The 26,714-nt window shown below is 34.5% G+C and overlaps 2 protein-coding genes and 1 long non-coding RNA gene across 4 annotated transcripts; 1 reads left to right on the forward strand and 2 right to left on the reverse strand.

Moving 5' to 3' along the window:
* Positions 1-4,217: 4,217 nt before the first annotated feature.
* LOC105337582 (uncharacterized) lies at positions 4,218-6,042 on the reverse strand. Its single transcript, XR_010708570.1, has 3 exons — positions 5,884-6,042; positions 5,090-5,252; positions 4,218-4,304 (listed from the first exon to the last, which is right to left on the reverse strand). It is a non-coding gene; the product is annotated as an uncharacterized lncRNA (long non-coding RNA).
* A 1,076-nt stretch (positions 6,043-7,118) lies between these two features.
* LOC105338086 (macrophage mannose receptor 1) lies at positions 7,119-13,293 on the reverse strand. The gene is made up of 14 exons (XM_066069243.1): positions 13,154-13,293; positions 12,183-12,343; positions 11,607-11,743; positions 11,287-11,411; positions 10,949-11,115; positions 10,729-10,856; positions 10,389-10,516; positions 9,850-10,016; positions 9,545-9,666; positions 9,325-9,452; positions 8,866-9,044; positions 8,534-8,664; positions 7,744-7,883; positions 7,119-7,664 (listed from the first exon to the last, which is right to left on the reverse strand). Exons 1-14 carry the CDS (start codon positions 13,197-13,199, stop codon positions 7,594-7,596), a joined length of 1,830 nt encoding a protein of 609 aa, XP_065925315.1. The 5' UTR covers positions 13,200-13,293; the 3' UTR covers positions 7,119-7,593.
* Positions 13,294-14,477: 1,184 nt separating this feature from the next.
* LOC105337566 (nucleolar complex protein 3 homolog) lies at positions 14,478-26,075 on the forward strand. Of its 2 annotated transcripts, none has more exons than XM_034473164.2 (21): positions 14,478-14,547; positions 15,202-15,488; positions 15,745-15,926; positions 16,298-16,479; positions 17,403-17,564; positions 17,977-18,070; positions 19,300-19,376; positions 19,694-19,813; positions 20,135-20,206; positions 20,426-20,482; positions 20,570-20,689; positions 20,848-20,928; positions 21,260-21,360; positions 21,517-21,589; positions 21,942-22,077; positions 22,579-22,649; positions 22,737-22,847; positions 23,619-23,747; positions 24,860-24,957; positions 25,179-25,275; positions 25,727-26,075. In XM_034473164.2, exons 1-21 carry the CDS (start codon positions 14,539-14,541, stop codon positions 25,838-25,840), a joined length of 2,373 nt encoding a protein of 790 aa, XP_034329055.2. In that variant the 5' UTR covers positions 14,478-14,538; the 3' UTR covers positions 25,841-26,075. The 2 variants fall into 2 exon arrangements, with proteins under 2 accessions (XP_034329055.2, XP_034329054.2); XM_034473163.2 differs by lacking the exon at positions 14,478-14,547 and adding an exon at positions 14,839-14,874.
* Positions 26,076-26,714: the final 639 nt, after the last annotated feature.

The raw sequence follows: 26,714 nt of genomic DNA on the forward strand, positions 1-26,714 counted from the left end.
CAAACTCGTTAAATATTTTATTTTTATCCGACTTTTTTTTATTCTATAAATTGTTTATTACCGGATGGCAGTAAATACAAAATTTACAAAGATGTCAAGTTGTAAATTTTGCATTACTTCCACACAGTAAAATTAAAGTGATACGAAATGCAACAAATGACTGACAAACGGGGGGGGGAGGGGGGGGGGGCTAGACTGATCCTCAGAAATATTGAGAGAAAAAAACCTAATTCCCAAAATCATAAAAATCCTAATCCGTGGGGGAGGGGGGTGAGGGTGGGGGGAGTAAATCTATGCTTACAAAAGAAAAAATCTAACCTACATTGAAAATTATTTTCCCCCTAATCATGAAAATCTTAATCCGTGGTGGGGGTGGGGGGGGGGGGGGGGGGGGGGGGCTAGTATGCCTAAGACTCCAACTTCTCAATCTTTCAAGGTACATTAAGGAACAATTATATTTCCTGCGAGAAAAAGTGGGGGGGGGGGGGGGGGGCTGAACCGTCTATTCTGCTATGTGCCTAATGGTTAGGTCTAACTTTGCAAAAAGCCCCCCCCCCCCCCCCCCCCCCCCCCCCCCCCGGTTCCGAAGCCTATGTGTCGATAAGCTTGATGTATTCTGATACATGCACTTAATTTTAATTCACAATGTACATATGTCTTGTAGCATTTTTAAAAATGTTTTTTTTTTTCAGATATTTGTATATCATCATGTTTATGGGTAACAAATAAATGACTTTTTTTTATATAAGACTGTACAATATTTGATTATACATATGTTTTCATCCAAATATGAAATTTGGAACAAATGTACGAGTATAAACAGGTCATTAAAATATTATTTATAATTTTAAATAAATCATAATAAATAAATGAGAATGGAAATAATATTTAACCCCACTTTTGCTATAAGAATAAGACTGGTAAAAATCGTAGTTAAATAGTGGATGCAGTTGTGTAATGTAAAGTTCAAGCAGATACCGGTAATTTATGTAATTAAATGGTCCCCAAAATAGATATATGCTAACTATATATACATGTACATTTCTAATTACATCAACACTCCATTTCATTACATTATAATACAGTCTGATGTTTTGCTCCGAGGCAGGTGCGAAACATTGACGTGGGAAACATCTCAGGGCGAAACAGAATAGGTGCGAACCATCCCGGATTCCAATAATCGATGACGTAAATTGCTTCCCAAAAAACGCCACCTGGCGTTTATTTGTGCGTCCGCTTGTTTCATGTTGATGTATGTTCGTTTTACCTTTATGTCTGTTGGTTTTACTTTTTGTGTGTTTGATTTGTATTTAAATACCTTTGGTTGATTTTTATGTACATTTATTTTGCAAAGAAGACTGTTGGTTTTGCATTTATGGTCATTGATAATATTAATTTAGATTGCTGAATTTAGTTTGTTGTTGATTTTGTAAAAATGTATTTTTTGCCCTTTCCGCTGCCCATAGGAAAGCCCTATCAGAAAACACATGTCATACACAGGAAATAGGAAACTAGTAAGATAATTTGCAGTTTTTTCTTCAAATAATATACTTAGATATAGCTTTGAACATTTTATTTTCAAAACTGCAAGTATACTAGTATATTCTGTTATCACCAATTTCAAATTTTACAGTTTGCTCTCTCGTTTCTTTTTCATTTCTCTTCTGCAGTAATAGTGCACGGCATTCTTCAGTTCCAAAGACCTGTGCATCATCCATTTAGTTTCATTGACTTGACACACGCTCTTGATGATCTTAGGAAGTAGGCACAGGAATATAGTCACAGCGGTTTGCATGAGGTCCGACATACGTCTGAAATCTTGGAAATCTGACAACAGAACCACGGAGACATACAGGACCGAAGCGATCAGACCTATCTTCAAAAGGGAAACAAAGATTTCTTTTCTGAATGGTCTTGTAGTTTGAATGACGTAGTAAAACAGCTTTCTGGAAATGCCAATGAACTCATCAAGTGAGTAAGTTAACTGCATTTCCGGGTATTTCTTTTCTTCTTCAAGTTTTACACAGACATTTTTAACATCGATAAAAAGGTCATCATATGTTGAATGTATTGAGTTGATGCTCTCAAAAATGTACATGGCTACAGTAATGGCTAAGATGATGTATCCGTACGAAAAATCCGGATTCGCGAAAAGTCCTGTGTAAGTGTATGTTAGAACCTGAGAGATAAAAATGAAACTATCAATGAAAATGATACTGAACAAGTAAAGGAGAACCAGTAAGAATACGAACACAATGACGGTAAGAACAAGTTTAAAGATGTTGAACACTGGAAATCGCTGAGAACAGATTGCTAAAACAGATCCGCAGTAAGCCCTAATACCAGTGAAAAAGAAAAAAAGGACTGGACATCCAAAATAGAGTAAACAAAGCAGCATTTCAACTAAACATACTATAAAATAAATAGGGAAAATCAGATAACACAATGCATAAGATATTCCGTATTTTCTATTGAGAAAAGAATTCCACCTGGCTCTATAAATAAGCAAGCAGTATTTCCAAAATTTCATGTTCAAGAGCATCAATATTTGTGACGTCATTATCAATTTCATTTTCTTGTAACCATTTACATGATACACAGAGGGCAACGATCCGTACTTAGTTTTAATGTTAATGTCACTTGTGAGTGGAGAGATGGATATTCCTTTGTTCTCTTCAAGCAATCCGTTGGACAGAAATGCAGCTAAATCATGCGGAAGACAGATAAACAGAAGAGAAGATAGAACAAAGAGAACCAGTGCAGGTACTGGACCGTAAAACCATGGCAGATAATTATGTCTTTGTAGCTTGGTTTTTGCTAGAATCGACAGAAATCCCATTGGCACCGTTTGTCTTACGCTCTCAACCACAAACTCCTTAACCATGTAATTATAAATAAGCAGTTTTATTACGAGGACTGATAAACAAGCAAGTAGGAACAGACATCTGAAAAACGTTTTGGGCACCCTGCAGGTATTGCGTTTAAAGCATTCAAAGATAGACCCTAATTTCATTGGATTGTAAAAGATAACGTCTTCCTCTGTATGAAAGTCTCCTGTAAGAGTCTCTTCCTCATTTATACAAGGATATGCCAGATTTGGAAAAGTTCCATACTCCACAGAAACACCTCGACCCACTTTCAGAAGCTTTCTCTCGTTTGATGAACACTTTCTATGCAAAAACCCTACAATTCCAAACACAAAAATTGGAGAATAAACGAAGGCGAGAGATCCAAGAATAAATGGGAAAAACCATTTTAGCTGTTGTTTGGTTGTTTTGCACTTAATTTTATGCTCATTTCCAGGTTTATTTTTATCCCATCCACAGCATCTGTAGGCTAAAGCTTCAAAAGGACAAAGGATATACCGACACATAAACCATTTCTCTTGTGCAACAATGATTCTTTCCTTGTAACACCACACACTGCTGTCATACTTAACGTTGTCATTTGAATCTCGTATTAGTTTTTCAGTCATATTAGCAAGAGCTTTCATTACTTGAAATGTCATCAATGGTGTTCCAATGATAAGGTCACATTCACCATGAGAGTCGATTAGTATCCTTTGGTCTCGCAATGTGTGAGAATCCAGCAACCCCAGCGATAGCAAGTTATATTCCACCGGCCAAGTCAAGTAGACCATGGCGCCATCTACTCCATCGAATGTCCACACCCACTTATCTGCCTCAACAACGCACCGAGTCCAATAAAGAGAGGTGTTCCGAAAATGTAGATTCAAATGTACAAAATTGTAGCTATTGTGCCGAACTTGACTGGAGAAATAACTAGCGGACTCTGGCGATACGGAAAAGCTACAGCCACCGGCCGTATCGTTAAATGTTTCAGGCCAGTGGTCCACACATTCCAGACTCGTTTTGCTTTTTAACCCGGTTACTCCAACCGTTAATAAAACCAGATAGAGAAACATAACCACAGTATGTAGATTCATCATGAACTGATTTCAAATTAATCTATTGAATGTAGGGAAATACGAAACGATAAGGAAGATCAAGTAATCATAATCGTTTCCGTGATGCTACGTTCGAAGTTTAAAGTGCTTTGACTAATTCTTTCCGCATGATATCGAAATGTTAAAAACTTTTTTGTCTAATTTGTTTTTGATTAATTACTATGAGATTGAAAAAAGGGAAAATATCTGCAAATTTACAACCAAATGGACAAACACATGCGTCATAAATATAAAAAAGGAAGACAAAGGTTGCTACAATATTTATGGAAATTAAATGACAGCTAAAGCAAAGTCAATTTTGGTGAATTCTCTTTTTATCATAATTGGTTGATCTGATCTGGAAAAGAAATAGTTAATGCAATATTATTATTGTAAGCCATTTATCGTTTTTTTTAGATTTTAATATAGTATAGTAATTTTTCGTTAAAAGGAAGAAAGACTTGTAGAAAATTGTTACAACACATATGGTATTTAACGATTAAAAATACTTTTTAGTTTTATAATGGTAATCAATGAAGACAACAAGAAAGTAATTTATGTATTTTAAATACAAAAGCATGATTTAATGTACATGTATATCAGACTGCAAATGAATTTTATTGAGCATTATATCTTGTCTTTACTTTTAGATTGAAATGTATTTGAGTAGTTTAAAGGGTCACGATTTTTGTCAAAATTTATTACAATGCTTCAATAAGGCATATCTAATCGGCAACCAAAATTTGAGGGTAAATCGTAGAGTTCAGAACTAACAGTTTTTGTTTTGTGAACAAAACAGGTCATGCTTTTGTTTACAATTTGAATGTTATTAGGGAAAATCCAGGAAAATACCTAAAATAAGGTGGCAAACACTGAGAACTGTTTATTTATGTTTAAAATTAACTATCAGCTTGAAAAAAGGTTTCACTGGTATATTAAACCAATGTAAACAAAATCATAACAAGAACTTTGTTTACATAACAAAAAAAAATGGTGAGCGATGTATCTCCTTAGACTGCCACTCAAATTTTGGTTGCAATAAACAAATGTATTACTTAAACATTGTAAAACATTAAAAATAGAAAAAATTAAATATGACAGAGATCGTGACCACGCCCTTTTAAAGAGAATTAGGAACCGTACGTTGTCTGTTATAATGGATAGCAGAAAAGACAGCAATCCTGTTTGTTCTGAGAGTCCTCGCACATTGAGACGATATCTCCTCCATAGTCCCGGTAGTAAATCTCGCTGCAGTACAGGCCCCCAGCCGCATTGCCAGTACACGTGGAATCAACCTGTTGTGGCCCTTTGATTTAAGATAAAAATGTTTGTCTACTTTAAGCAAATTATTCGTAGACTGAGCAATTTGGTTAAATCCGATTAATGTTCGACCAACATATTAAATTTACATTTTCAATTTTTCTCTATTTAATTTTAAATTCAGCAACTATAGGAACAATGCATTTGAAAGACACAGAAAGTTATCATTTATTATTTTTACTTTCAGTGTATTATCGAACATTTGTGATTTTTTTTTTCTAATTTTGTGATAAATTTTAATTTAAGATTAAAAAATAACTTTTTTGACTTTACGCTTATATGATTTTGACAAATCAGTGTATTCCTTTAGATTAAAAACACAAGCTTAACTATCTATAAACATTGAAGTTGATACGGAATATTGATAATTCAATATTAATCCATTTGGTCCCAGAGCACATTGCACCCGTCAGTAAATAAAAGGAGAGGTGAAAATTCATTCAAATATTCATTAAGAATTACTTTTATTTGACAAAGAATAATAACACTAAAACAAGACCCCGATGTTACAGAATGTTGATGTGAATTAGCGCTCAAAACTAGATGAACGCACGTTTTCAACGTTCAACTTTAGAGCAATTTTTCTACAAAATTCCATTCTGTACAACTTGGCTTACCTGACCAGATTAGAATCGTCGACACAAGGAGGAAAAAGGCTAGTCTTCTGTCCATAGTGGTAGAAATTGTATGGACGTGTATAAAAGCCAGCTGAGTACTTTATACTACTTGTTCCTCATAATAGCATTTAATCATCAGATGTATAGTATATATGATTAACTCCACACAATTGCAGTTGACATTTTGACGAATAAGTAAATCCTATTACTTAGTCATCTAATAATGATCTGAACTTTACCAACTCTAACACATGGTACGATTATCCAATGATACAATGTAAAAGCACGAATACGACGTAAATTGTAATTTTTAATGAATAAAACTGCAATAACATTGTTATTATAAAAATAAGATAAATGAAAAGGTTAAATGTTTCTGTTTTATGACGCATTAAATCCTCATCTACAGAATAAGAAAATCTTTGTGAAACACTGTGCGCTTCATGATTGTACTTAAACCGTATAAGCCTCAATATTTTGTTTATTAAACCATTCCTAAATATATTCAAATTTAAGATTAATCAAATTGCATTGAAAATAATTACAGAAGTCAAACATGCTAGTTTTATATTACTAGTATGTTGTGACTTACCGATTCATTTCCATCTACTCGCAGAGTTTGGTTGAAATTAAACTATAAGGAAAGGGCAAATGCATCTATTGCAATTATGAATAATTGATTTTACTATTAATACTAATGATTGCAAAATTTGTATCTTTGTTACAGTAGTGTACAAGTAGTATACAAATCATTACATAATCTTGTATTGTTTATTTTGTACAAACTTTGCATTATTGAATGAGTCATCGGTCTGCAACATTCTCGTATGCATTAAAATCTTATTAATATACAACAGAAATTGAAAGTCAAATTCAAATTTTTTAAAAACTAAAATCTATATTTTTCCTGCAAAAATGCAATTCATCTCAATAAATAACTTACTGAAACTTACTTCGAGTAATATGGTTATACTTCCTATTTTTCTTTTAACTTTTAATTTTTTTGGTCTAATAATTGTTGTTTGCTTGTATGTAATGGAAATTAATTGAACTTGATCTTTGTGATTTTAATTAAAATGAAATCAACTTTATTTACGATAACCATAGAATCGTAATATCGCCCATTGCTTGACTAAAAGTTTGTAAAAATAAAACATTGACAGTATCAGTCACAAAAAAATATTTATTGCACAATTAATAACATACATTGTATTTTTTAAATAATTCATAAAAAATGAAAATCTCACATCCTACAAAACACATCAATTCAATTCAATTCACTTCAATATATTGTCCTTGAACTTTACAACTCATCGGAATGCAAATTATAATACATATAAAATTATATACAAATGTGCAATGTGCAGTAAGTGGGTGGACATATTAAGACCCTATAATCATGTACATATATCTTAAGATATGAATGGACATTAATGTATGCAATGTAGCTTAATTTGTAGCAACATTACAACGTTGCGCTCTCATTTTGAAAGCGTTAACCAAATATTTACCTAAATTATTCAGTTCCTTTGTGTTGTTATCACTTAAAAGTTAAACTAACTTAAAAAACACTTGGTTTTTTGTAATAAAAACTGTTTATATATTTCTTTCGTAATTCACCAGACATGTGAGATCAAATGTACTGTTCACAATTTTAGCCATGCATGCAATAAATGGAGAACCGATACATTTCAAACTCATTTATCGATGTCACCTCATTTGAAAACTTGTCAACAACACAATAAAAAGAATCATTCGCATATTGATATCTTGCTTTGAACCTGTATAAAAAAATTCCATATTCAGTTAACATAATTGCAAATAATAAACAGACTGCTGGTTTAAGGTAGAAGTACATACCTAAACTGTTCCTAAAGGCGTCCGTCTCACAGATATAAGCGGCCTTCATGCTGCAGTCGACGTCATTGTACCGTCCGCCATAATAAATTACTGCGCAGTAGTCAGATCCGCCGGAGTTATTCGGCTCTTTGTTCCATGGTCTGTACAAAAAAAGAAAATAAATAAATCAACAAGTCAGGACAATTATGAATTATGAGGAAATGTGCTCATTTTTAGTACACAAATACATAAGAATGTTTTATATAACTTGATAACAAAGAAACTTGATATAGTCTGTCCCAAGATATTTATGCTGCACATTTGGACGATTTTTAATAAAAATACACTTACCTGTGAAAGAAGTGCAATTGAAATAGTTGAAAGGGATATTTTCCAAGATAATTTCATTGACACATTATCATCTTTCACTCGGAAAAAGTTACAGAAACGAAAACAGATTCCTTACGGAGATTTATAATGGGGAATGTTTACATCTTTTCTCCATTCGGAATACACTCGGAATACATCGTGCAATATTTCAACGTTATCATCCGGGCTTGCTGCAGTGCAAAATCTCCGTAGACATCACATTTTTTAGCATTGTATTGAAACCTGATAAGCTAACAGGGGCGTTTTGACTGAGAAATCTTGGAAATTTTTCATACTTTTGAATGAACATCGTTTGAATCCTGAGGTATTTATAAATATCAAACAATTAAGCCAAACGTGAATCCATAATATCTTGGGACAGAGTATAGTATGTCTACCACTTTATACACCACGTTTTACAATAGTGAGACAGTGCACTCACATGAGACCGGCTGGGACCGGGTTATTGAAGTCTGTGTCGTACACCCACACACCCTCTGTCTTGAGATCATTCAGACCCGTCCACCACCCCAGGGCTGTAGGCCGCTGCTTCACTAGATTCACAATAAACGTCTAAAACACAACACGACAATCGGTTTTAATAAAATCAATTCTTTCCTTTAATTTTAGTCTTGAACATGTAAGATTATACGAGAGTTTAAGAAAAGAAACCATGCTTGAATTTAGTCTACGTAAAGTATCATTAAACACAAAAAAATATGTTACAAAATCCTTTCGATCGATGACCAATAATCTATAAAGGTTCATTCTTACCAGTTCTTCTTGGTTGTTAATTGCAAGGAGGTATCCATCCATATTCGTAATCAACTTTTGACAAAGATCACGTGACTCATACCACGTGGCCCTTACTCCCTGTGTAGTGTTGCTGATGTAGTAACAGCTGAAGTCGTCCTCTGATGGCGACGGTACCCAGCCAGACGGACAGGGGGCATCTATTGGAAGCAAACTGGTATAAAGATCATAGGCGTCGGAACCGCTTTTTTGCAAAGTTAGACATAACCACAATCATAACCTTTTTCTGCTTGTCAAGATTTCTGATGAGTCTACACCCCCCACTTTCAATTTGCTTCCGATGCCACTGAAAATCGTGTAATGCATAATGGCTGCATTCTGTAACACTAGTGTACAGAAAATACAGATGCATTATATTGCATGAAAATACTTTGCAGCACTTTTAACTCAAAATACACTGAGTTTCATGAGTATTATTACCTTCTGACTGAAGTTCACAGATATATGGGAGAGGTTTGAAGCAGGAGAAATCATTGAAAGTGCCGTCTTGAAGTATAAGACCACAGTTTTCCTGTCCATCGAAATCATTAGGTTCAGCATTCCAACGCCTACAATAAAAGCATTACAGTATCAGAATTAAGAAGCTTCAATGTATATATTAGACCATCATTAAATGAAGTAACTAGAACGTGTTTCTTACACCAAATCCATACTAGCTTTCTGTTCGTTTGTCCAGTACCAAGTTTTGTCACCAGGATGAAAATGGAGACCAGACCAGAAAGCGAAGGCACGAAACCGCATTGTTATGTACTGAATCCAATCCTGTGATGTTTAATCAATTTTGTCATACATGTAAATATAAAAAACACGGAAAAACGACTTTTTCCTAAACAGTCAAGGATAAAAGAAGACTTCTATAGTATTGAGCAAGTTGTTTGATAATCTAGACATGCAGCAAAATTGCTGTTGGGAATATGAGTCAATAAAGATCATGGTTTGATTCACCTTTTGGTCTTTGGTAGTAATCTGAAGCAGACGAGAGTTTGTTCTGTGGCAAGCGTCGCTGGACTCCTGCCAAGTATGGCTTGCTCCAGTGTTGAACTTATAGCACTTGTGTCCAGCACGCAACCAATTGTTTGGACAACCCAGTTTGTTCATAGCGGGCATGGCGTCTGTTGTTAAAACAAAAACATTTAATTTATGAACTTTAATGGGTAAAACTGAATATAATTATACAGAACATATTCAAAAGATGTAAACGATCACAAGGGTTCTTTAAGAGACCAAGTTGTGAGCTGGCCCTGTGCACACAGTCGATACCCTCGCCCATTTTTTTTTCTAAATTGGACGATAACATTGTCTTGCCAGTTCATTAGTTCGCTTCCAGTGAGCTCGTAAGTAAAGATTTGCATCCTTTTGCGCACTTGCTTTTGGCAGTATTTCAAAATACATGCTATCAATACTGGATAACTGAAAAGGATGTGTCGATCTTGCTTTGGACCTACCTTTAATATTGCAAAGCGTCTGTCGCTTGATTACCTTACCTGTAGTTTGAGTTTTGCACACATAATAAGCCAGAGTGTCGCAAGACTCATCACCAAATCTGCCGTTGTTGTAAATCAAGCCACAGTGTTGCAATCCGCCAAGGTTGTTCGGTTCGTTTGCCCAGTTTCTAAAAAGGGCAGAAAGAAAAAAATTTATTGACAATACAGTGCAGTCACATGTTAGATTTTATGTAATTTGTTGCACTCTACAATAAAAAAGTCTGGTGTTTATATAATTTTCTACAGGCAACTTTAATTGGTACACATAATCATATGTCTATCATGGAACTTGTTTACAAGAGGTCTATTTTTTATGAGACAATAACAGTCATTGCCTTACAGAATACCGAGCTGGACTTTTTGGCCGTTCTCCCATCTCCACACTCCCTCCACAGCCTGGTCCGTCATGCCTATCCACCATATCTGGCTGGTTTCTGACATTGTCGAAAACAGCATGCCAAGTGTTATCTGTGAAATGAAGTAATGAAACCAAAAATCATTTTAATTTTATACCGCTGATACTTATTGAGACCTTACTTTGTTGAAGTTTCAATGCCTACAAGTTCCTGGTTGGTTTCGATCCTTGCTAAGTAGGTTGGTCTGGTGGTGGATACTTGGTAGTTGGCACAAGTGGCGCTAGCCGCTTTCCAGGAACTGACGTCATACTGCGAGGAGAAAAGGTAACAGGAAGTCCCTGACTGCGTCCAACCGTCAATACATCCTGTAGCTGTAAAAATGGATATAAGATAAACCAAACAGCAGTAGCCTTATTCTATGAAGTCCACGAACTGCAACATTATCGTATAGCTAAACACAGAATCAATCATCGCAGCAACTTTTGAATTCCAAAAATTGCATTATGTGGTTAAATGAAAGATTCCCAAACCATCCCACTTACTGGATGTATACTCGCAGAGGTAGCTGTGTTGTTCCGTACAGTCCTCGTCACTGATGGCTCCCTGGTTGTTCAGGGCTACACAGTTCTCCAAGTGGTGAGTATCGTCTGGTTCTGAGTTCCAAACGCTGAGAAACATTAAAATCAAATGAATCAGCTATAGACTTGATTGGTTAAATGATAATTCGGATGATGATGATGATGATGATGATAATGCATGATGATGATGATGGTGATGGATAATGATGATCAGGGTAGCAATAGTGGTGGGTTATGAGACGACAATGATGACGAGCAGGACGACGATGGTTCAGTGACCTTACACAGAGTTGCCCGTAGCCAGGGTAGCGGCGGCATTGTTGCCCCAGGTCCATCCCCCGGGATGACCGGCGTCTGTGAGTGATGTCCACCATCTTTCTTTGTATTTTTTCTGGTTGTTTATTACCGCCACAAAGTCAAGCTTCAAAATGAAATGGACAGGTTGGATGGTCAGTAAATTAATCATTAGACCTGCCTTTAACTTTTAAACATGATATTTTTGGCCATAGACTATCATTAAGTTAAGAAAAACCCAAGTATTTTAGCTTTAAAATTTGAACATTTTCCTATATATTTTTGTAGAACTCTTTGCCTACAGGAGGTTGATATATAACCTTAAAATGGCCGCCACCATCCAGCCCTCTTAAAGTTGCTTATACCTGGCTGCGTACACTGTAGCAATATTCGCACTATTCTGTATCTCTGACATGTTATAAATGTTTAATTTACCGGGTACCTTGCTTCGTAGCAATGCTCGCACTGTTCTGTAGCAATGCTCGCACTATTCTGTATCTCTGACATGTTGTAAATGTTTAATTTACCGGGTGGAAGGGAAAACAAAATTTATAACATGACATTACCCGATCGGCCTCGGTGTAGAAATAGAGCAGATCTGAATCCAGTTGTCCACACTCGGCAAAAGCCTCGCTGTATTTTAACTTGTGGTTGCTGAATAAATAGCAGGAGCCGTTGTAGGCGACCCATCCGGAGCCAAGCGGACATGAGGGGTAACAGAGAGCCCCTGGAACAATGCATTGTATAATCTTTTGTAGAAAAGAAAAGAAAAATATGAAAACAATACCCAATGTTTTGCAGGACACAAGGATTTTTTTGTTTGGCAGCCAGAAGCTAGGCTTAAAATAATTTTGAAATAATTTGAAAATTCTTTTTTAAGAATCATTCCCAATTATTTTATATTTTGCCATTCATGGAATTTGTGGGAATTGGCTCTGAATATTGACACGGGGAAGGATCCTCTCCTGCCTCCGCTTATTGAAAGTCCTAGATTGAAGAGGGGTGCTAATCTTTGGACGTGTGATATTGAAATCTACATGTAGAACATATAAACTGTGAAGATTGAGGAAAAGTGTTAATCTATTTACTAAACCGATGTTCGTTTGTAATGTACACTGTAAGGGTCCAATTCTAGACAATGTGACAACACAATCACAGGGACTTATTCACAATGTAAAATCATAATAAAGTCAATCTTCATGAGATTTACTGGATAAAACGTGGATAAAACGTGCATATATATTTTTTAATCTTCTATCTTCGCCCTGATAACCCTGGCAATCGGATGGTACGCGATTGTTTAACTAAACCCTACAATCCATGCATGTTCCCGTGTATCGTGTACTTTTAAAAAGCCCCCATCAGTCTACGTGATATTAAAAACTACCCAACTAAATCTAAAGAGTACCATTATCGCTATGATGATTAGAGTCCTATCTCTCAGCAAAGCACGTGCAGTTATTTATAATTAAACAATGGTTCAAGAAAAAGGGGAATGAAAAACACAATGTTGTTTCCGTGATGCCTGAGTACTTACCTGTGAATAAAGAGATGGTCAGTGCCGCCAATATATTGATAAACATGATAAATAATCCTATATGTGATTACGGTTAATAAATTAGATCAGCCATCATTTGTTTATCTGTCACCCTATCAGTGGAGATACAAGGGGCGGACATAACATTTTCTGGCCTTTAGATAGAGGACCTGGGACATGTAGATAGTAGGGATAGATACAATACACGTATTGAGTTCACCACTTTTGACCAAGTGAAGGGATGTGTACATCTTATAAGACAATCTAAGTCCCTGTTATAAAAAATTAAACTGTAATTAATACTATTTTACATTATGATAAAAATGGTTTGTTGCAGGCACAATGTGCTCATCGTTTTTTAAAGAGGGGAAGGGGTGGGGCAGACTCATCCAAAAAATCTTGTCAAGCCAAAAAATCATGATAAACCTAATCAAAGGGTTGGGGGGGGGGTAGCGTTGTCTACCAGCAACTTCAGTTTCACTCTTTATTTCCTTATTGTCTTTTTTACATAGTCTCACAATTTAAAGTGGGGGCTAATTCATTTTTTCATGTATAAATGTAACAAAAGCTTTGCAAGAAAAAGTTGCCCCCCCCCCCCCCCCCCCACATGCCTGCGTTTGCACTTTGTTACATACAGGTTTCATTGTTAAATATTGTTTCATTGGAAAATGTAGATTTATACACACAAAAAACCCTGTAAAAATTACTGTATTGTACTACTCAATGTTTAAAAATCTTTGTAACATATTGAGCTATCACTTAACTTAATTACCAATTAATGTTTTAGTTAATTTCAAACTCCCGTTTAAAAGATACATTTAACCGCTTAACAAATGTACAGTTTAAACATATTTTAAATAGTGCTAGTAATTCTGAATGTCTCACACAATGTACAGTTTCTAACCAACTCATTTTACAATAGATACAATTATGAATCATTTTGACATTATTATATTTGACACTGTGGCAAACTTTTCTGTTTTGTTTCGTGTCGAGGACAAAATAAAAACTTAACTAGATTTGTCCAATTGATGACTTTATAAATCAGTCATAAAACACCAATAATAGCAAACAGTATATATCTTGTATTTAACATTATATTCGTTTTGTGTACCATGGGAAACGGAAATTAGAATATGGGAGAGGAAGATGATACACCCCCTTCCTCGCCCGAACATGTTCATATTTCTCTTTTTATATAGACATTTCCTTTTTACAGATGTATTGATATATAGTAAAAATCGGAATAGAAAATTTTCCTGAGAATTTTTATAAGCATTTAGTGCTAAAACCTACGCGATACATCTTAATAGCATTCCATTCCGTTACTTTCTGTGATTAGCCAAACCAGAAACTAAAACGCAAGAACGACTAAGATTATAAACATGGCTGCGGTGGGTACACGCGACTTTCTGTTTTAATTTCATTTAAGAAATTTCTGATATTCCATATTGCTTATGTAGTTTTAAATATAACAGAAGCTTTTTGGTATAAATAAATGACATTTTAGAGCTCTTCCTGAAATAGATTTTAAGTCTAAGGTCGAATATCTTCGTTATGTTTGTGTACAGTAAATTAAGTTCACACCATGCCTACACGGATTTGTGTAGAAAACAGAATGATTAGTTAATAGAAAGTGAGGACTCCGGAGAAAATAACCGTAACTGTTAACTGTTCTTTTTTCTTCACAAACCCCTGTGATGAAAATACTGACGAGCATTGTATGTAAATATTGACAGCCTTTAGAGTACAGTATTTTAGATGTTTTAAAAAACAGCTTGTTAATCAGTTGAAACTGTTGTCGTTGTCGTAGCAAATAGGTATTCAGTAGATCTACTAGTATTACACAGGACTATGCATTTTCTTCAAAATAATCCTCAACAGTTTGTAAAATATGTATTTTTAGTTAGTTCAAGCAACACTGGTTCGAATCCTGAAATAGAACTTCAGTTGATATATAATAGAATTATTTTATGTACGGTATCTAAAATATTGCTGTCGAAATTAGTAACTAAGCTGTTGTTAATTATTGTGTATTTTCACTACAGAAAAAGTCGGTCAAGCGTGGGGGTAAAGGTAAAGGCTACAAGGCTAGTTCTACTAAACTTACCAATAAAAGGACGTCTAAACTAGCCAAGCAGGGAAAACTGAAACCAAAGAAGAAGAAGAAAGGGTGGGGAGAACTGAATCAACAGAGTGAAATTCAAAACCACCACCGGGTGAACGGCAGGGATGAATTGGTTCCAGTAGAGGAGAATGATTTGAGTGACCAGGATCTAGATTTTTATGGTACACCAGGAACGGCATCAAGCTTCATATCTGATGCCAAATTTGGGTATGTCTTTTTAATTTTAATAACACATTAAAAAGAGCTTGCCTTCAATTGGTATGGCATTTTTTTCTATTAGCATTTCTTAAAAAAATTTGAAGAAAATTTTTTCTTAGCATAAAAAATTAACAACATGTACCGGTACATATATATATTGAGTTGTTACCGTTATTTGAAATACATATTTTATTATTATGGAATTAATATGAAAAAGTACTAACCTGGCCTCTTGGTTGTTTGATATGTATTACTTTCTCAACAGATCATTGTCCAAAGAAACAGTTAGCAAAGGAAAGAAAAGAAAAAAGAACATTGATGAAGGAGAGGAGGAGAACTATGAACAGAAACCACGTAAACTGTTTGCAAAAGAAGAAAACATCAAATCTTTGTTACCAATAAAAACAAGCCATGGGGTCATACCACAAATGACGCAGATAAAACAAGGTATGTTCAGTTTATTGTTGCATTAATTTTATTGAAAAGATTAAATACTGGATAAATATCTAGTATTTATGTACATGTAGTTGAAAATTTTTCAACATGAAGTACAAAGACGAGGTTATCATGCTTTAGTTATCTTAGAGCCATTTTAACATGACCATGGATATTGGGAGTGGGTATTTTTTGTTAAACAGTAATTTATAGTTGTAGACATGATGATTCCATTGTGGCTCATTTAGTCATTGTAAATAGAAACCAACATATGAACTGGTAGCTGGCTCTATTTAATCAGTGCATACATGTCAATTTCAACAATACCAGATGTCCATGGTCCTGTTAGAATAGCTTGAGATCTTATAGTTTCAACATTGTAGAGGAACCTGAAATAAAAGAAGAGACGATTGAAAAATCTGAGACAGCAACTCCAGAAAAACAAGAAGAATTACCTACCCTTACAAATATAGAACTGTATGCTAACAGACAGGAAAAACTGAGAGCAAGAAAAGCCCGAATAGCAGCCTTAGCCAGCTCGCTCATAGAAAACCCAGAGGAAAATGTAAGCAAACTCTCTTTTGAAGACAGTTTTCATGAGTTTGTGTCTTGCAGTATCTTTTAGTCAAGTTGCTTTTGCTTCAGATGTATTTAAACATTTAATTTATTCAATATAGTAAAACTTAAGTAAGCAGTATCTCTGACATTGATATCTCCCAATACCAGTGACGAAATAAGTTAGAAGTCCCAACCCTGTTTTCTTTATGTATTTTAGCCTTCACATCTCAAATCCCTAGATATTTCACTGTATTTTCACAGTCCTATTGAGTTTCATTTAACCAGGTTTAATTATACATATATTGAGTTTTATTAGTCCCCTACCGATTTTCACCGGAGGGGACAATAGCTTTCTTCTGCATCCGTCAGTCAGTCCGTCCGTCTGTCTGTCCCACTTCAGTTTTCCACACTTTTTTTCTTTATGCGTTTGAGGAATAATATGAAATTTGTCGAACAGCTTCAAAATATCAAACTACAGATCAAGTTTATACTTTTGTAGCGTCTTGTTGACATATTTTCGAGAAAATTAATTTTTTATATTCCGATTTTTTAATGTTCTGGTTCGTTATCGGATTCGTTGTGTATTTATAGATGAGGAAAGTATGTACCTAGTCAGTAATAATATCGTGCATTACTTGGACCATTCCTTTTATTGTTTCTAACAAACAAATAAGTTCTGTAAAATAGTGTCAAGCATTGTGATGTAAATTTAATCGACAGGGTTTTTTGTTGTTGTATTATTACAATCGGGTTCGTTATCGGGTTGGTATGTTGATTCGGGGTCCAGAAAGACAGTAAGAGTGATATTCTGCATAACAGCGCATTGTTAAACAAATTTCTACAAACCGGTAGGGGACGTGTATTGCTTATGCAATACTCTCAGAATGCTTGTTGACTTTGAAGCCATTATTAACAATTTGAGGATTTCAGATTAAGAAGTTGAAGGAGCTGAGGTCGTACGTGACGGAGTGCGATCCTGACATGTTTCTGACCGTCCGTAAGCTGGCCATGATCTCCATGATGGAGGTGTTTAAAGACATCATTCCAGGCTACAGGATCAGACTACCAACAGAGGCTGAAAAAGCTGCCAAGGTAGAAAACATAATGATTGAAAATGAACCATTGTGTTATATATTTTTTCAAAACATAAGAGTATTTTGTCTTTTGTTTGAAATGTGCATGGTTATAGAATTGTAATTTTGCAAATAAAATTCATCAAAAGCAGTGCTGCAATATACCTTTTACTAAAGAAAAAATAATTATATCTTACTTTTAAATGTATTTAAGCTAGCAGTACATGTAAATATAGTAGATTATTTAATATGTTGTTGTTATAAGAAATTGAAAATAAAATCCCTGTACTCATAAACAGAATCCTGTTGTCTTAACATAGTTTTTCTCATCATGTGGTGTTGAAATATTTTTAAAAAAATCTTCTTTGTTGTATTGTTAAAAAAAAATATAATAATTCAAATTGAAATATGTGTTGAATCTATTATTATAGCTGAAGAAAGAAACCAAGAAAATCAGGGACTTTGAAGAGACTTTCTTGTTGAACTATAAAAAGTATTTAGAGTTTCTAGAAATGACATGTAAAGGTAAAGGTCTTTCTTATTTTGAATAGAATTTGTGTACTTGTAAGCATTTTAATTTTGGAAAGTTATAACTTGCAGCAATATATAAATAGTGCCTATTTGGGAGGGTAACAGTTGAAATTGACACCCTGAGGAAACCATTGTCAACCGACGCGAAGCGGAGGTTAACAATAGTTTTCGAGGGGTGTCAATTTCAACTGTAATCCTCCCAAACAGGCACTATTTATTTTATTATACTGAATGTCTTAATTTTAGAGATTTATTTACTGCTTTTATATAGAAATGACGTGAATTCCACGGTGAACCATACGCGCATAATTTACGCGCATGTAACAATTTGTTGTGTTACCCGTTGATAAGTGTGTTGCTAACGCTGAGGGTAATAGTATACAATTATTTAATGCTTGAGCAGTCAATAGACCAGAATATTTTTTCCCGAGGTGCAGGGAACAGCTCAGTATGATCTATTGCCCTCGGCCGTTGGCCTCGGGCAATAGATCATACTGAGCTGTTCCCTGCACCAAGGGAAAAAATTCTGGTCTATTGACTGTTCAAGCATTAAATAATTGTTTTATTACCTAATTCCTTTTTTAGTTTTCCGGGTTTACAATTTGCATATTGCAGATGATTTTCGTGCCATTATGCAATATACTAAGATTTTTTTTTCATCTTTTACATGCACCAAACTTGTTGCATGCATTACAACATTTCAGTTTAATATTAGTTTACACAAAGAAGGAGGAATCTTCAACCCATTAGATTTTGAATAGTCTTTTACCTTATATGAGGCTTTAAAACTGTTGATTATTTGATATTCCATTTTGATAACATTGAATTTGGTTTCACCAAGCACTAAAAACAGCGTCTATATAAAGGAATATACATTCCATGAGAAAAAATGTAACATTATAACATACACGCGTTCTGATATACGTTGCCGGTCTAATAGATCGCAGTCTATTGACCGGTGGTCCAATAGATCGCAGTCTATTGACCGGCGGTCTAATACATGTAGATCACAGTCTATTGACCGGCAGTTCAAAATAGACGCAAATATTTAATTTGTAATAAAAGAACAAAATCCCTTTGATTAGGTAATAAAACGGATTATCAACTGCGTCGAAACCAGTCAGTATTTAACATGAAAGTACCGGTATAATAATATATATTCAGCATATTAAGCAAGATGTACTATGTTGACAGTGTGAATTGATGTGTTCTTTGTGTCCTAGGTAAACTTGTGGAAGACAAGGATAACAGATTTGGGAAGAGTGGGGCAGAACTGAGACCTTCTCCTGCTGCTTCTCAGGTATCTAAGCTAGTGAACTGATCATGTAAAAAGTCAGAAACACAACATTCCAGGATATTTTTAACTCTATACATAGTTAATCTATTTACCTGTCTGTGATTGATATACACATGTTTAAGTAAATTATGATATGACATGCAAGTTTATTGAGAGGAAATTTTGCAAAAAGTATTGTTATTGCAAGTATTTCTTGCACTATTAGTTACTGTGGAACAATTTATCACTGGTGTTTAACTAAACAAAGTAGTTGTGAATAAAAGTTGATGTATTTGGGATATTGAATGACTCTTTGTTTTGATGCCTTTCTTCGTTCACAGTCCCTGTCGGTGCTGGCCGCTAAATGCCTGTGTGAAATCCTGAAGGCACACCCCCACTTTAACTACAGAAACAACATCATCACGGTACTGGTGCCCCACATGAACAAGGGAAACAAGGAGGTAGGTCAGGAGGCGTGTTCAGCAGAGCAGGTGCTTGTGAGCTCTCACCAAAGTTTGTGTAGCAGATAAAGGGAATTTTGGCGTGAGTGCCCGCAAGCACCTACTCTGTTGAACTCGCATCTTGAGTGAAGTCAGTTCCAGCATAACATCTGATGGTGACTCATGAGAATATAAAATAACATATTAAATGATTTAGTGATAATACATGTACTGCTTTTTTGAGAGATGTCACAATCACTGAGCTGCCGATGTAAGATAGGTATTTCAACTCATACTCGACTGTGATTGCATATAGTCATGTTGTTGTTTGAATTACTGTAGGTCAGGGATATTGTATGTGACACAGTCAGAGAGATATTCAGAAGTGACAAGTCTGGAGAAGTGTCGTTGGAGGTTAGCATTCTTAAATTTACAGAATTTACTCATATTGATAGCCTAACACAAACTTTGTTACTCCTATTGGAATAAAATGAAGTAAGAGACAAGTGCATGAAGTTTGTTAAAATTGCAAGACTTCTTTCTTTGTTTTAATTTTAAGACTTCCGAACAGTAGTAATGATAAGTAGTTCTTTTTACTATCTTGATGTAGAGATTCTGCATTTAATTTTCTAGATCGTGAAGAGCATAAGTAGAATGGTCAAGATCCGCGAGTTCAAGGTCAAGAGAGAGGTAGGATATCTTCCTGTGTTACCTTTGTTAATTTTGTTACAATCCTCACACCTGTACTTACCTGAATATACCTGTGTTTACCTTAAGGTGCTGGATTCGTTTCTAAGTCTCAAAATCAAAGAGGTGGACTATGATGGAGACTTGGTGAAGCAGGATGGGAAGACGAGGAAAGAAATGATGAAGAAGATGTCTCGACGAGAGCGCAAAGTACGGGCTGTCTTAAATCAATTTTTAAAGTGATAGAAAACATTCAGGATTTATTTAAAAATATCAGTTATGTTTTTGTTTCTGTTTTTCAACATTTCAGTTACAGTTGTACATGTATGTGTTATGTTTTCAATTAAATTTTAAGTATTAAATTTTAGAAAAAGAAGAAGATGGAGCTATTGGAGCATGAACTTCTAGAAACAAAAGCATCAGAGGACAAAAACAAAAAGATTAAGATGGTAACTCAGGCTTTTATGCTTCTTTGTCAAGAAATCTATGTGCACAAATAATCAGAATGATAGCAAGGAGTACAGTTAGCATTTTTCATCATTTAAAATTTGGTTTAGCTTTAAATAAATAGAAAATTACAATGATAAAAGTCTTTTCAAGGTATGTACACTACAAATTTTGCTAAAATGCAATATGATGGCTTTGCAAAGACTATTTGACCTTTGAGACATTCCCCTAAAATCTATTCAAAATATTAGCATCATTGACAATAAGAACTTAGATAATAGTAACAATTAACTTAAATCTACTCAATAATAACATAAAAAATATTTTATTCAGCACACAGAAATCGTTCAAACTATATTCCACACATACTTCCGAGTCTTGAAGAGCCTGCATCAGTCCTCCCTGTTGTCTACAGTGTTAGAAGGATTAGCCAGGTAAGTGGACCATTACTCCTATATCATATAATGTGTTACACATTACACAAGCATGTCAAGAATCTTAAGTTGTGAGTCTCGGGCAAGATGCAGGTATGTGTGTGATTCTAAGGATTGTTTTAGCTATACTAACAACGCTTATCTTTATGTTCACAGATTTGCCCATCTAATCAATGTGGATTTCTTTGAAGACTTGTTCAATGTGTTCAACAATTTGATAGACTCAGGGGTAAGACGTACAGATCACGTAAAGCCAAATATAAATAATTCTACTGGGCATGTGAGATATGTATAAAAGGTCAGCCAACTCTACTCTAGTTGAACAGTTTACAGGGATAACATGTTCCTCATGGTTTTTTGTGAAATTTGACAATACAGTAAAACACGGTTATAGCGAACATGCTTATAATGAATTGACGCTTACAGCGAAGTGATTTTCATTCCCTGTGACTTTATTACATGTTGTAAACTTGACGGATATAACGAATTACGCTTATAACGAAGTAAAATCACCCGTCCCTGGCACTTTGTTATAAGCATGTTTTACTGTATATAAACTTTTTATTTTTTGTTTGTTACAGAACCTGGGTTATAGAGAGTCACTCCATTGTATAAAAACTGCCTTTGTTATTCTGATGGGGCAAGGAGAAGTGCTGAATATTGACCCCATGAGGTTCTACACCCATCTGTACAACACTATCCTGAATGTACATGCCGGTGAGTCTTTCATGAACACTTCTACATTACCCCATTCAGTGACAACACCTAATTTATGTATACTGGTACAGGTAACCAACTCTTATTCAAGACAACGATTTACCAATATGAACTGGTTTGCAATGACTAATTTTTGTGATAAAGATGTAAATTGTCTAGAAAAATAGATTACCAGAGTCAATGTCTTATTTCGCGGCAAGATAAATTTGCAATGGCGAGGCTCTTGCAAACCATGCAAAAATTTCTTGCATGCAAAAAAGTATATCTCCTCATCCATAATACCTTTTATTGGGAGATGGTCTCTTATTTTTCAGATGTTTTTTTCTTTTTATACCTTTAATTTTTTTTTTGTTTATGACATTTTCATGATCTTCAAGTCATGATGATAAACAAATATTTCTTTTTATTATAAAAGGGCTAGATACATGTATAATACAAATTGTTCACAGTTCACTTAGTTTGTACATTTCATAACATGTAACCTGTCAATCAACATTGTAGGCGTGTCCAGTGATGACACCTCATTGGTACTGGATTGTGTGGAGTGTATGCTGGGACGAAGACGACGACAGGTCAGGGCTGATCCGTTTCCTGTTCCTTTCTAATCTGTCTGATTCTTTAATGGTCGGGAGTATTGATTGTTTGATTTTTCATTTCAGATTTCCCAGCAACGAGTTCTGGCATTCATCAAGAGGATCTGTACCCTGAGTCTTCAGCAGGACGGACACTGTTGTGTGGCTCTGTTAGCCGTTCTACGAAGTTTTGTGGTGGTGAGTATGGGGGACCACTCTGTAAAAGTCTTGTGATAGTATGGACAACTTAATGTGGGACCTACATTTTAACACTGTCAAAGTATTACTTTTGGTAAAGTTTTATTTTTTGGCACCATACTTTTGAGCAATGTGTGTCTTTGTTCTACGACGTACATTTTAACATTGTTAAAGAATTACTTTGGTATAAAAGTTTTCATTTTGGCACCATAGTTTAGAACATTTAATTTAGTGAGTCTATGAGGTGCTACTACATAAAGGCTTAGTGTGTCCATTTTGAAGTGTTCTACGGTATTGCTGTAGAATCCTAGGATGGGTGACCATTTAATTTGTTGTTACCCAATGATTTAGGGATTTATGCCTCCAAAATTGATTTTCACAAATTTTATATATTTTATTAAGAATTTATGAAAGAAGATTTTAGTCAACACCGGATAATCCACAAAAATCTTTTGTTGAAACAATGGAACACACTCAAAGGAATTTCATACAATGTTTATCAAATGTATTCATTCATAATTTTTTGATGTTTTAACACGATAAACTCTACCAAAAATGCCTTGTGGAAGAGATAAAGTAAATACAGTATAACAAGGTTATAGCGAACACGCTTATAATAAATTGACGCTTACAGCGAAGTGAATTCCATTCCCCAAGTCTCTATTTCATGTTGTAAACTTGACGGATATAACGAATTACGCTTATAACGAAGTTAACTTACCCGTCCCTAGGACTTCGTTATAAGCGTGTTTTACTGTATTGACTTTACAGAATTTCAAGTCGAGCGAACTGCTGTTTGATAATGAGACCCAAGGGAGCGGAATGTTCCTACCGGAGTTACCTCACCCTGAACATAGTAATGCACACAACACAATGTTATGGGAGATAACCCTGCTGAAGGTAATATATGATTATACATATTTACTTGTTTTAAAATGTGAATCTATCAATGACATTGAACAAAGAACTTGTCTTCGTTTATTATATATATGTTACATTAAAAATGTGAGCCTCAGATTTACTCAACATTGAATGTTATGAAAAACAAGTTTTACATATTGTAGCAAACTTACAGTATTTATATCTCCACTAAGCATAAAGACTTAAATCGATAAGAATGAAACATCAGAAATATGAACAAATGTAGTTCTAAAAGAAATTTTATTTGAATGTTTTTTGTGACAAAAAATAATATTCATGTATTAGTTTTGATAAATAGAAATACGGTATAGGAGGTTTCAGGAAGACAGTGAAATTGTATTCTCTTTGCATTATAAGTGGAAACCAGAGTTTTATATTCTGTTGGGAATATCTTTTTGATCTTTGATTTTAATATGTGACAATACTGCATGCATACATGAATTTAGAGGGGGTTGGGGTCTAGACCCCCTTAGAATTTTATGCCAGAAGAGTGTTAGTCCGGCCTGTGTAGAACATATCTGATCCAATCTAAAGGAGAGTTGTTTTGTATACATGTACAGACCGGTACTTTTGTAAATGCAACTTCTCTTTTACTGCTGCACTGAATCTAGTGAAACTTTGTAGGTATTTAGTACACAATGTGTAGAACATGCATATTTCCAGGAAATATCAATTACACTGTGCTTGGAGAGTTACATATACAGTGTTAGGAGCATCTCTGTTTGATTGTAAAAGTGTATTCATATAGTGTCAGTCTTATCAGCATCTCTTTTTGACTGTAAAAGTGTATTCGTATGGAGTATCAGTCTTATCAGCATCTCTGTTTGACTGTAAAAGTGTATTCATATAGAGTATGAGTCTTATCAACATCTTTGTTTGACTGTAAAAGTGTATTCGTATGGAGTATCAGTCTTATCAGCATCTCTGTTTGACTGTAAAAGTGTATTCATATAGAGTATGAGTCTTATCAACATCTTTGTTTGACTGTAAAAGTGTATTCGTATGGAGTGTCGGTCTTATCAATATCTCTGTTTGACTGTAAAAGTGTATTCGTATGGAGTGTCGGTCTTATCAACATCTCTGTTTGACAGAACCATTACCATCCTGTGGTCAGACAGTTTGCTGCTCATCTAGGAAAGATGGCACCTACTTCTGGGGAAGGTCAGCTTCCTGTTGACTTACTTCGCAGGTACGCATAGGTGTCACACTAGTAATGTTAATTGAACCAGTAGTCAAGATAAAAAATAGTTGAAAGAAAAAGAAACAGATGTCTGCTAATTCTATCTTTAATACTTTTTTTGCAATTCATAATATATATACAAATACAATGCATTAAAAAATTGACTTGAATTTTTAAATACTTTGAAAAATCTAAGAATTCCATTACTGATTTCAAATTTTAAATTCTAGGGACCCAAAGCAGTTTTTACAGGATTTTAAACCAACAGAAATTTTCTTTGGAATAGAATTTCCAAAGAAGTGTTCCACAAAAAAGAAATATTTTAAAGCAAGTATACCAGTTAATTGTGTATGTAAACAAGAAATTCAAATGTAAACCGATTTTGTACATGTACAATCATTGCATTATCAGTTTAATTGCAATGGCATACGGTAAGTCAATTATCACGGTTAATCTTACTATTTTATTGCATATGCTTTCAATTCCAAACAGATGCCTCTCTGATGGTATCATCATATTGTAAATTTCGAATTTACTGGCTGGGTGTAAATACAAAATTTATAATCATTTTGTAAATTTTGTATGATTGTTAATTTTGTATATACACCCACCCAGTAAATTCAAAATTACAATATGACGGTATAAGCATCAGCTCATTTGAGTCAAAACATTAATGAAAATGAGGACATAGGATTACCACCTTAGCTTCTCCTATCTTTACAATCTCAAAACAAAGGTGTGAATGTACAGTAACATTTTGCACAACAATTGTTTGTAGCCTGGTACAGAGTTTACACAACCAGAATTCAGCCAAATAGTTGCTGACACATGCAGACTGATGGACGGGGGAAAGGGAAGTACAGAAGAACCACGCGAAGACAGTGTTACTTGATGTTGGAATTTTATAAAAATAAAAATAGAAATTAAATTCAATTCTTTGTTTTGATTATTTTATCAACAAACATTATACTTAACAATAAAGTGAGGATTGTGAATAAAAAAAAAATTAGAAGGACCATAAATGATATGGGCCTAATATGGCCACCATAATTCGCAATTTTGAAAAGTATTTCAGATGCATTGTTGTGTTATTTTTAGGATAGTTGATATAAAATGTTTTTCACATATTCATTTTTTAAAATTTATTTTCACTCCTGGCAGTTTATGACATCAGAATTGACGCTATTTTTGTAATTCAATCAAAAATTGAAATTTTTCCTACCTTTTTTTTCGAATGGGAAGAAAATAGCAACACTTTAAAGAATAAATGTTTTGTCACTTATACGTCCTGGATAGAAACATCTTTGATGAAACATTTTGTTTGTTCAAGCAATCGCTCAGTGTTTCCTTTAAACAAACTGCTTGATACGAGCCGTTTTATGCTAAAAATGCGAAAGTGGCAGTAAAGGTGAGATATTATATTTCACAAACTTATCTTTTAAAAAGATTGGTAAGCTAGCGCTGTATCCATCATAAAACAGAGGCAGATTTCTAAAACACTGGTTTAAATTTCTGAATCAATTAACAATAGGAAGGTATAGTGGTGTACTGGAATTGTGCTGGAGTAAATATTTCTGCACAACAATGTGCATTTAGAAATTTATCGACGATTGTTGATTTCCAAGTTGGTAAAATGGGTAGGCAAACCCGGGTCGACATTTTACGGTTTTGTGGACTTATTTAAGAAAAAACTGAACATTTCACGTTTAATTCCGGTAAAACTTATGAAATACAAATAAGAAATAGGCATTTATTGAACGGAAAGT

The sequence above is a fragment of the Magallana gigas genome, chromosome 8 (genome assembly GCF_963853765.1).
Source record: "Magallana gigas chromosome 8, xbMagGiga1.1, whole genome shotgun sequence".
Classification (NCBI taxonomy): Eukaryota; Metazoa; Mollusca; class Bivalvia; order Ostreida; family Ostreidae; genus Magallana; species Magallana gigas.